Here is an 11,075-nt window from a genome sequence, read left to right on the forward strand (position 1 = left end):
AGGTTTTGCTACTGGAATGCTCGTTGGGAGCTCGCTAAAGGCTCGCCTAGCGAGTGAGTGCTGGCTGCGCTTTTCACCAAGTCTGGACGTGTTCGCCACACACCTCGCTGGAAGCTCGCCTAGCGAGTGTGGTCATGTTTGCCACTGTAAAATACTGGAGCTTTTCGCTGGGCTCTCGTTGAACGCTTGTCTAGCGAGTCCTTCGCCACAACCCTCGCCTAGCGAGCAAGCTGATGAATGCTTGTTTTATTTGATCCCTTTGTCAAATTTATTGTGTCTTCACTTTCTATTATTTCATGCCTACTTCCTGCACAATAACACACAAATCAAAGGTACCAAGATCGTTTATCATTGAATTGCATTTCATCCAAAACAAAGGTGGTTTCGAACAGTTTAGCAAGGAAATGGAGTGAAAGATACCCATATTTGATAACTCAAATTAGCACTTTTGGGTATCTAAGAGTACTAACAAATAGGCTATTTATTAGGTTCATTAATTGTTGCTCAGTTGTTAGTTTCATGGATTTTAGCTCAGCTGTTGGATTCCTGAAAAATAGCCTGAGAAAAATACTGAAACAGAAAAACTAACCATCCTACAATTTAGCATATGCTGTCAGGAATGAATGTCACAACATTCAGTTTGACGTCCAGAACATAGACCATATGCTAAGTCTGTTATTTTTCTGAAAACAGACTGTACAAAATGCTGTACTGTAAAAGACCAACCAGTCTATACTTCAGTATCAACTTACAGTAATAAATGTCAAAACATCCAATTTGACATTTACAGAATGGGCCTTATGCCAGGTCTGTTATCCTCCTGAAGAACAGACTGAGATACATACTGAACTGTAGCAGAAAACCAACCTGCCTATTATTCAGTATATGTTGTCAATGATGAATGTCATAACATCCAGTTTGACATTCAGACAGTAGGCCTTATGCCAGGTCTGTTATTCTCCAGGATTTACTGAGTTATAACATACAACCAACTATTCTAAACCTCAGTATCTGCTGTCAGGGATGAATGTCATAACATCTAGTTTGACATTCAGTAAATCCTGTATTAGCTAAACCTGCAGCATACTACTCAAGTATGTCATGACATTAGTCAAGACATCAGAGTACAGTTAGATGTTCTAACACACAATGCAGCCAATCAAACATCTCCAAAGCATGTCATGACATCGGTCAAGACATTATAGTCCAGTTAGTGTTTTACCATAAAATACAGCCAATCAAGCATCTACAAAAGGCAATGGGAAAAACATTGTTGTTGCCGTCTTGTGTAACCACCATAAGCAAAGTACCATTGTATTTTCCGTATAACCATCTTCCATCAATTTGAATAATAGGTTTGCAGAATGCAAAACCTTTGATGCACGAGTCAAACGGCCAAAAGAGACGGTGAAAGGTTCTATTTCCAGCAACACAAATTTCGTCTGGCGTAAATGCTGACAATGTCTCCATAATTGCAACAGTTCCTGATACATATATTTTTAGTGCCCATAAAAATCGTGACAATTCTTTGTATGAATGCTCCCAGTTGCCGAATACTTGTTCAACAACCTTTGTCCTCGCAATCCACGTTTTCTTGTAAGATGGAGTATAATTATATCTTGTCCTGATATGAGATATTATTATACTCACCTTCACTAATGTGTCTTTGTTAACAAGCGGCAAAATATCTTGACATATCAATGCAGCGTTTAATTTACGGTGATCTTGTTATTTGTCTAGAATACCTTTTAATAACATATCAACGTAGTAATGTGTTTTGTTGTTTCTTTTATAGGATGTTTCAAGGTTCCGTATTCGGGTCCACGAATATGTACACATGAACCCGATGATTCAACCGTATGTCAAACTCGCTGGTTTTGGACATATAAGTAAAATAATGTCTTGGTCGGTGGATAATAAATTCATTCTTGTGTTATGTGAAAGATGGTGTCCCGAGACACACACATTCAGGTTTCCAACCGGTGAGTGTACCGTGACGTTAGAAGACGTCTACATACTATTGGGACTGCCTATCGAAGGTAAAGTTGTAAATGGTAAAACCAACTATGTGAATTCAATTTGCATGGACCTCTTGGATGCTGATTTGTTATATGATAACTCAAGAGGTCAAGGTATACTCCTCTCACGCCTTAAGGTAACTATAACAACTTACATTTAGATGAGCATTCTACCGAAAAGGCTCGAATAATAAAAATAAGGTGTTACATTATGCTTTTAATTGGTTCTTTTTTATTTTCCGAAGGTAGTGGTTCTAGTATGCATGTTATGTATTTACCTTTACTAAGACATGTAGATAGAATAGGAAGTTACAGTTGGAGATCCGCTTATCTGACATATCTTTATAGCCTTTTATGTAAAAATTCACACAAAGACACATCTACCTTTTCTAGATGTGCTGTTTTGCTCCAAGCATGGAGTTGGTCAAGACTACCGTCCCTAGCGCCCGTCAACAACAACCCTTTCACATTCCCGTATGCACAAAAGTAAGTTGTTTAAAATGATATATATTTACTTACTTTACCGATTATTATCTCTAACTAATATTTTTACCTATATGGTGCAGATGGTCGACACGTGGTATGAGTTATAACAGATGTCCTAGACACTGTATTACCCAGTATCACAATCTCTTGGATCACCTTCGACCGACAAATGTATGGATAATAACCTAATTATTTCGTAATAATTTGTTAATTTCTTCTACCAAATTTATAATCTAACATACGTTCACATTTCAGTTCATTTGGCATCCATACCTAAATTTGGATCATGACTATGAAATCAGCGAAGAAGACGCAACCGTGTGGACTGCATGCACACCGATCATAAGATTCACCACTGTGGAGATGCACAACAGTGATCGTGTGAAATTGCAGTTCAGTATGCTTTAACAAATCCCAGATTCCCCAACAAACCTAGGAGAATGGCATTTACGCAAAGTTAACGACCAGTGGAACTTTAATCCATGGCTAAGCTTCACTAGATATGAATGTCGCAAATGGAAGCACCGTCATGACCATGTCTTAACTGACGTTGTGATGCCAACTGAAGAAAAACCAAGTCGTACTTATATGGCTTGGTACAGATCGGTTGGTTTTGAGTTCATCGCCAAGGATATGTACCTATACGACCCACGCCAATCAACTTACACATTAGACGCCTCAACATCTAACCCCTAACAATATTGTCAGACCGACTACACACAACCCCCTATCCGTCAAACTTTCCATTCCACAAACACACAAACATACAACCCTAACATGCCATACACCCAACAACAATACCAAGAGCATACCCCGTACCACCACCAACAACTAGATCATCAACCAGAGACCCAACATCGCTTCGCACCCAACACATCACCCTACCAAAGCCGCCTTAGCCAAAACACTCAACGATCATTTAACACCAACCGTCCCTTCTTCTACCATAACCAAGAAACCCAAACATCTCAAAACCGAAACCTTTAACAACCCTATCTCTACCAAACACCACAACAATCTTTCCAACCTTTCCTCGACGCATCATTCACACCAATGTCTCCCTTCAATCGTCTCGGTCGCCTACCAGCAAGTCAAACACAACCCAACTACTCTGGCATGGGTCATGAACTCAACTATGACGATACACCTTCGATGCATACACAAGACTACACTGATTTGTCTGACTATCTCAACAAACAATCTCCTGCAGTTGGTAGTGATGTTTCTGAGCCCTCAGATGCTCAAACACCTGGGGTGAATCATCAACGTGAGCCAGGGCCACGTGTTCGGGTAGCTAGGGGATATGGGACCGGAGGTCGGTTAGGTGATCCCGATCATTAACATTAGTCTTTTTTGTGTAAACGAGAATTAATATTAATATGAATTTGTCCGATTTCGACTTTATGTATCATATAGAATAATTTTAATTTTTTTTACAAAACACACCGAGGTGCCTATCTAATTGACACATCCCTTTAACCTTTACATATAGGCGCCAATTGGATTGACAACACTATATGCCATAGCCAATCCAATTGGCGCCTCCTCTCTAAATTTAAGAGGAGACGCAAATTGGATTGTCATCTTTTCTTAAAAGTGAGGTAGATTGAATTTTTTTTTGAAATCACGATTATTTTGAGTTTTTTTTTTTTAAAATCTGAATTATTTTAATAAAAAATTCAAAGAAAGTAAAGTTAACTTAAAAAGTTACTTAACGTCTTAAAAAAACATAAGTTATTATTTTCAATTTTTAAAGAGAAAGTGACAGAATCACACACAAAAAGTTTTGCGTTTACACTTCAAAATCCTCAGGAGGTGCTTTCTTCTTCCCCTAAGCACCCCCTGAGATTCACTTTCAAAACCCTATTACATATTTTCAACAATCAAATTACAATAATAATTCAATTTCACTTTTCATTTCTCTCTCCTTTTCCGTTTCACTTTTCACTGTCAAATTTCAATGGCTTCCGACGGCTTCACCGACAAGAACGCCGTGTTCAGAAAACTCAAAACCAAGTCCGAAAACAAGGTTCGACGTTCTTTCGTATATATATATTTTTTGAACTTTTACGCTTCTGTGATTTCAGTTATTCAATTTCGTCCTCCGATTCTCGAGATCGCGTTTCAGATCTGCGATATTTGTATGAACGTTCTTTTGATTTTTGAAGTTGTGATGTTTTTTTTTGTTTTGTTTTTTGTTTCAGTCGTGTTTTGATTGTAATGCGAAGAACCCTACCTGGGCGTCGGTACCGTATGGGATCTTCCTCTGCATTGATTGCTCGGCAGTTCATCGGAGTCTCGGCGTTCACATCAGCTTCGTGAGGTAAGTTATTGTTTGATTTTGTTGAATGATGAATTTGGTTGCTGATTTTCTAAGCTCTAGTGTTCGTGTTAGTTTGCATTTCGATTGCGTAGCTGATTGCTTAGTAGCGTAAGTGCTGTGTTGTGCAATGGTTAGGCTTGGATTTGCATGTGGATTTAGAGTAATGCATTATTTTGCTGTTCTTCGTGAGGTTTGTATTAATTTGTCACTTACATCGGTTCTAACCATGTATCTTAAGAGTGTGATTAGTAGTTTTCTTAATCAAATGGTTATTGCATGCATGATCTATGAAATTATATTGGTTTTTTTTTGCCCTTTTTATGTGTAGCATTCACTCAATTTTGGAAAGAGTAGAATGATACTATGCTTGGCAAGCAGTGTAGAGTAAATAAATGCTGGTTGATATATATCCTAAGTTAATTTAGGAGTACATGCAGTGGCAGAGCTTGGTTATGGCATGATTTTACTTTTTGCAGCAGGTTTGGAATGCAAGCATCATTGTTTTTTCTGGTAGTCTTAATTGTTTCCCTTGAACTACTTTATTGCGTTACAAGGAGTGTTTAGTTTGGAAAACTACTGATGCTAGTTATTTTCTTGTGTTTCTTGAGTTGCCATTTGTGATAGCGACTTTTAATTGAGAAACAGTTTAACTAGTTTAAAATAGATGATGCAAACTTGGAACCACCATTTTTTAATTTTTTATTATTTAAATTGGTGAGTTTTTTATGAGAAAACCTCACTTATTGCTACTGCAATCCAACATCTTAGTTTGTTTTTTTAGGGTATATCTTAGGAAAAAGTTGAGCAGGAGATTTATGCTATTTTACAGTAAGATTTGATAGGGTTGATACACATAATTTCTGAATCAAAACTGATTCATACTTGACTAAAAATTTAATATCTCACCCTGTTTCCGTGTTTTTGTTTTATAATTAGTTTTTCTTAATAACTTTGTTTTATATTTAGCTGTTCTATGAATTACATTTCAATCAACTGGGAGGAAGCAGTACTTTACTCTGCGTCTTTGTTTTATATTAGTTACTATTCTAAGTTATTATATGAATTACATTATAATCAATAGGGAGGAAGTAGTAGTGTACTTTGTTTTATAGTTAGTTATTCTACGAATTACATTACAATCAATGGGGAGGAAGTAGTGTTGTACTGTAGTAGAATAGAAGTGAAGAGGCATAAACAATTTATACTTAATATATTTTTTATATGTAGATCTACGAACTTAGACTCATGGACTCCTGAGCAACTTAAATTGATGAGCTTTGGCGGAAATGGTAGGGCAAATGTTTTCTTTAGACAGCATGGTTGGAACGGCGGTGGTAAGGTAGAGGCGAAGTATACATCCAGAGCTGCAGAGTTGTATAAGCAGTTGCTTTCAAAAGAAGTTGCTAAAAGTATGGCTGAGGAGGCTGCCTTGTCTCCATCCCCTGCAGCTCCTTCTCAGTCTGCCCAAGAGGATAATGGACTTCCTGATGTCAGGACAACTGAAGTCCCAATTGAAAAGACTTTGGAGAAGCCAGAAAAGACTGAGAGCACTTCTTCACCTAGAGCTTCATATACTGCGGCTTCAAATAATTTGAAGAAGCCTATCGGAGCCAAAAAAATTACTAAGAGTGGGGGACTTGGAGCCCGTAAGCTCACTAGAAAGGTATGCAAATAGTTATTTTTGATCGCTGATTATTTACACAAAGTGCCGTTTGGGTTTCCATCATTTTGTTCTCTATTTTAATTTGGTGATTTGAGTTTTTAACTAGTTATTATCATAATCAAATGCAGCCAAGTGAGTCTCTCTACGAGCAGAAGCCTGAAGAAGCACCTGCACCAGTATCATCATCGATCAACAACAACTTGCCTTCTGGGCCACCTCCAACATCTCGGTTTGAGTATACAGAAGATGTCCAAACATCTGAGTTAAATTCTGGAGGTCACGTGTCTGCACCAAAGTCATCTAACTTCTTTTCAGACTTTGGAATGGGTAGTAGTGGCTTTCCAAAGAAATCTGGGCCAGGCTCCTCAAAAGTGCAAGTAAGCCTTATCTTGTACCTCTTGCCCCGGCATAAATTAACTTCTACTGCATGTAGTGAGCTTACATAGTTTATGCACAATTCAGTTCTAATTTCAATATATTCGTCCAGTTTAATGTTTTTAACAAGATACAATCCTTGGAGAAAAAAACACAGTGAATGCAATTTTGGGAGAGACTGCTAGCATATAAGTATTTATTTATGAAAAAGACAAAATGATTTCATACGTGTAGAATTACATATTTTCAAAACTTTTGCTCTTCCAAAATTTTAATTCAACACAAAATATCCTATATTTATTTTACTAGGGATATCAGTGTAATATGGAAACTATGTGTTTGCAAGTGCAGTGGCTGTGTAATACTATTGTATCGTCATTATAGTCGTGGATGGTTTTGCAGTAGGACCTTCATTCTTTAAAGCTACAATAGATGTTGCCACCCAGAGTGTTTTTCTTAACAAATTCATTCAACAGCACAATAATTTTTTTTTTGACCCCACAGTCATGCCCCTTATTTTGTTTCGTTTGTATTTGTATAAGGTTCAGGAAACTGATGAAGCAAGAAAGAAGTTCTCAAATGCTAAGTCTATTTCTTCATCCCAATATTTTGGAGACCAGAGCAAGGCTGATGTGGATGCTCAAGCTACTTTATCAAAGTTTTCAGTATGTGTCCTCTCTTTTAGTAACTCACTGGAATGAAGTTTTAGTATGTATATATATGTAGATTGTAGATGTTCAATACCCTGTAGTGACACTATTGGATGGCTTCTTATCACATACTATTGTGATTGGCAGGACATGTACCATTTACTAAATTTCCAATTCAACTCTGAAAGATTTGGTTGCAACACTCTAGTCCTGAATGCAAAAGTGCCACCTTAGTCCCTAAGGAACTGATAGTGTCATTCAAATATATGATTTACATTTGTGATTCATGCATATTAGTATTTAAATTGGGCTTTTTGCATTATCAAGGACTACTATTTTAGCAACCAAATTTTGCTTGGACTAATTAGGCAGCATGCTCTATACTAACTTGTATGAAAAATTTAAGGTCTAGTAATTTCTGTTGTTTCGAAGTTAATATTTAATATTGAAGATTAAATATGAATGATTTTGTACTCTCAAACCATTGTTTAAATAAAGATAAGTAATTCAGGACTTGTTTTATATTAGGTCACAGTTTTTTTCCTTCTGTCCCACTCCGCTGCTTTTTAGTATAGTTTCATAAATTTGCTAATTTACTCTTTTTATCAAAATGGGCTGTAGTGTATCAATTTATGGAACTTAACCAGTGCAGAGCTTGAACTACCTTTTCCTTCTTCATAACATATCTCTTTGTTTTCGTTGAGATTATTCGTTATAGGCTAGTGTTGGTTTAGTGGGATGAGTGAGAGAAAGGATAAGTTCCAAATTTCATCATGTGTTTTTTGGCATTTATTTGGTGTAAAGCAAATTAAGTGATGGAATTTCAGTTATACATAAGATATATTGAGGGATTGGGAATGAATTTCAGTTATAGATATTTTGAGAGATTGGTAAGAGCTCTGTTCTGTTAATTTTCTCTTTTCTTTCTTGGATGTTTTTTTTTGTCTCTTATGTTGACAGATTGGGAAGAGCTCAAGACTTCAACTTTTCTCTTTTCTTTCTTGGATCCTTTTTTGTGTTTTTGTTATGGAGAGTTCCTTATTCTCCTATATCTGTGCAACCAAAAATGGGAAGAGGAGGGATTAGGGTGTTAAATATTGATACTTAGTAGCAGCATTAATCCTTTTGTTATTTCCAGGGTTCATCTGCTATATCCAGTGCCGATCTTTTTGGTGACTCGAGAGACAACTCTGTCGATCTTGCTGCCAGTGACCTTATCAATCGAATATCTTTCCAGGTATTCCTTACATTATACTGGACTCAAACATAATTGTTCATGTTCATTGTTATTCGAACAAAATATTTATTTGATTCCCGTGTTGATTTTTGGTTGCATGCCGATCCTTTCACTCCCGTATTTTACAGGCACAACAGGATATTTCTTCCCTTAAGAACATTGCTGGAGAAACTGGGAAAAAGCTCACCTCCTTGGCATCCTCCTTGATGACAGATCTTCAGGACCGAATCCTCTGAAATTGTATGTTCTGTATTTTAAGAGAACCTCTGGTGTTTGCTCCTGATACCAGCCGTTTGTGTTTCAAATGTAAAAGAAGAGCTCAATAGATAGACAATTTTTTATGAACAAAAAATAAGATACTTTTATATTCAGGTTTGTCATTTAGGCTGGTGCTTTTGATTTTGTATCACAGGTACTGTTTTGAAGTTGCTAGTATGTTCTAGATTTACAATTTACTTTTTTTTTATTGGTCAATGTTAGTTTGTCGCAAGTTCAAGAATGTTACTACTATCTTGTATCAATATGGTAAATACTTTCTACTACTACATATTTTAACGGTTTGAATTGCATTTGTTTTTCTTGGCATAGCCATGATGTTTTATTAAAGACCGTGCTTGGATCTAAAAAGTATTGTTTCACAAACTTTTCTTTTATGGAAAAGAAGAGTTAAAGTTTGAATACATTTGTGCAAAATGAGATGAATAATAAATTTTAATATAAAAAATGAGAAAAAAGAATATGCACGGATAGGGTAAAATATTTTTACACTGTCAATCAATTACGGATGTGTATCCCATCAAGTCACACGTTTAATTTTAAAAGATTGGAATGTTATAATTCTATAGTCTACATTGCACTCACTATCTTTAATTTATTAAAAAATATGTTTAAATTTAAAAGTTTTTAATTTTAAATTGAAGTGAAGTAAAATGAATTTTAGAGATTTAATCAATTATTACTAAAGAATTAAACTTTAAAATTGCTTATGAATCTTTCAAAATAAAAATCAAGCATACACTTAAAAATAAGTTAGATCCAAAAACACCTCATCATTGAATTTATTTGTGCAACAAAAAAAACAACATTGATTTTTTGGTGCCTTATTTTATATTTAAAATCAAAATTTATTGCAATATATATTTCAATTTATTACAATTGGTGCCTTATTTTATATTTAAAATCAAAATTTATTGCAATATATATTTCAATTTATTACAAAAGCACTAGAATCCCCTAATGTTCTTACATTTACCACTCACACTCTCATACATAAAGTTGAGCAACCACACTAATAGATTTTTGGCGAAAGAGTGAAGATGAAACTTTCGACAATTTTTTTTTGGTTTTTCAATGAGTGTGCCAGAATACAAATACTTTTTTTTTCAAAGATAAGTGATTTTTTTTTGCAAAACTAATTGTGTGAATACTTTTTTTATAGAGATAAAATATTCTTTTTATATATGCTAGAGATAAGATATAAAATATGTGAAAATCTAGGAAGATGATTCGACTAAGATCCCAAAATTATCATTTTGAATCAAATAAAAAAGTAATTTGAATTAAGATGATAAAATTACTTAATGACATTGTTGTCATTGGGGTTTCACGCGATAATAAAAACCAGGACTTAATGAACAAAAAGATCAGAAGAGTCTCCACCGAATTTTATTTGTGTGCCTCTATCGGAAAAGCGCGGAGAAATAATCGATAAAGCCCTAAAAAAAGATAAGCGCACGGGAACCACTAGAAAATGATAAAGAATCGGTCTCGCCATTGAGATTAGGGTTCGGGAGTCGGTTACACAAGGGGGAGGTATTACCACCCCTCACGTCGATGGTATTCCATGGGAACCATTTGGGTTATTTACGTACATGAGGATTTATCTGTTATGGTTTTATTTTCAGAAAAAATGTGTGTGAAAAGGGTTTTTATTTATGGTGCTCGCCAAGGATTGTGGCCCTTGTGCCAACGTATCACTCATTCGAGGATGAGAAATCAGAGCTCCGTAGTTCGGAGTAGGAAATGTTTGTGTGTTGGTTGATTTTATCTTTGAGAAAATGAGTTTTCGGGGTGGGTGCCCTAGGGCACAAAAATTAGGTTTTATGAGTTGTGTTGATTTAACCTCAAAAAAGGGTTTATGAAAAGAGTTTGTGATTAGATTGCACTAAAGTCTAGGGACGGAGGTGAATATTCTAGACAACAAGCCAAGCGTCTTGCGTCCAAAGTAATCAGAGTGAGGGTAGGAATGCTCCATTCTCACTCATTCTCTACCACTTAAGGCTCGTGGCGCACAATACTAATCGTAGTTATTAAGTGTTTTAAA

At 35.8% G+C, this 11,075-nt stretch overlaps 1 protein-coding gene across 1 annotated transcript; it reads left to right on the plus strand.

The window, feature by feature from the left end:
* Positions 1-4,233: 4,233 nt before the first annotated feature.
* LOC127075004 (probable ADP-ribosylation factor GTPase-activating protein AGD8) lies at positions 4,234-9,316 on the plus strand. The gene is made up of 7 exons (XM_051016439.1): positions 4,234-4,533; positions 4,709-4,827; positions 6,055-6,490; positions 6,619-6,867; positions 7,408-7,530; positions 8,654-8,752; positions 8,881-9,316. The coding sequence occupies exons 1-7, from the start codon at positions 4,465-4,467 to the stop codon at positions 8,986-8,988; spliced, it is 1,203 nt and encodes a 400-aa protein (XP_050872396.1). The 5' UTR covers positions 4,234-4,464; the 3' UTR covers positions 8,989-9,316.
* Positions 9,317-11,075: the final 1,759 nt, after the last annotated feature.

This window comes from Lathyrus oleraceus, chromosome 4 (genome assembly GCF_024323335.1).
Source record: "Lathyrus oleraceus cultivar Zhongwan6 chromosome 4, CAAS_Psat_ZW6_1.0, whole genome shotgun sequence".
NCBI classification, from domain to species: Eukaryota; Viridiplantae; Streptophyta; class Magnoliopsida; order Fabales; family Fabaceae; genus Lathyrus; species Lathyrus oleraceus.

What these genes read in the sequence shown, in the direction of transcription:
- LOC127075004 (XM_051016439.1), top strand. Translation starts at nt 4,465, where the DNA reads ATGGCTTCCGACGGCTTCACCGACAAGAACGCCGTGTTCAGAAAACTC. An exon ending in GTTCACATCAGCTTCGTGAG is followed by an intron (nt 4,828 to 6,054) that starts GTAAGTTATTGT and finishes TTTTATATGTAG; the next exon opens with ATCTACGAACTTAGACTCAT. An exon ending in TCAATCGAATATCTTTCCAG is followed by an intron (nt 8,753 to 8,880) that starts GTATTCCTTACA and finishes CGTATTTTACAG; the next exon opens with GCACAACAGGATATTTCTTC.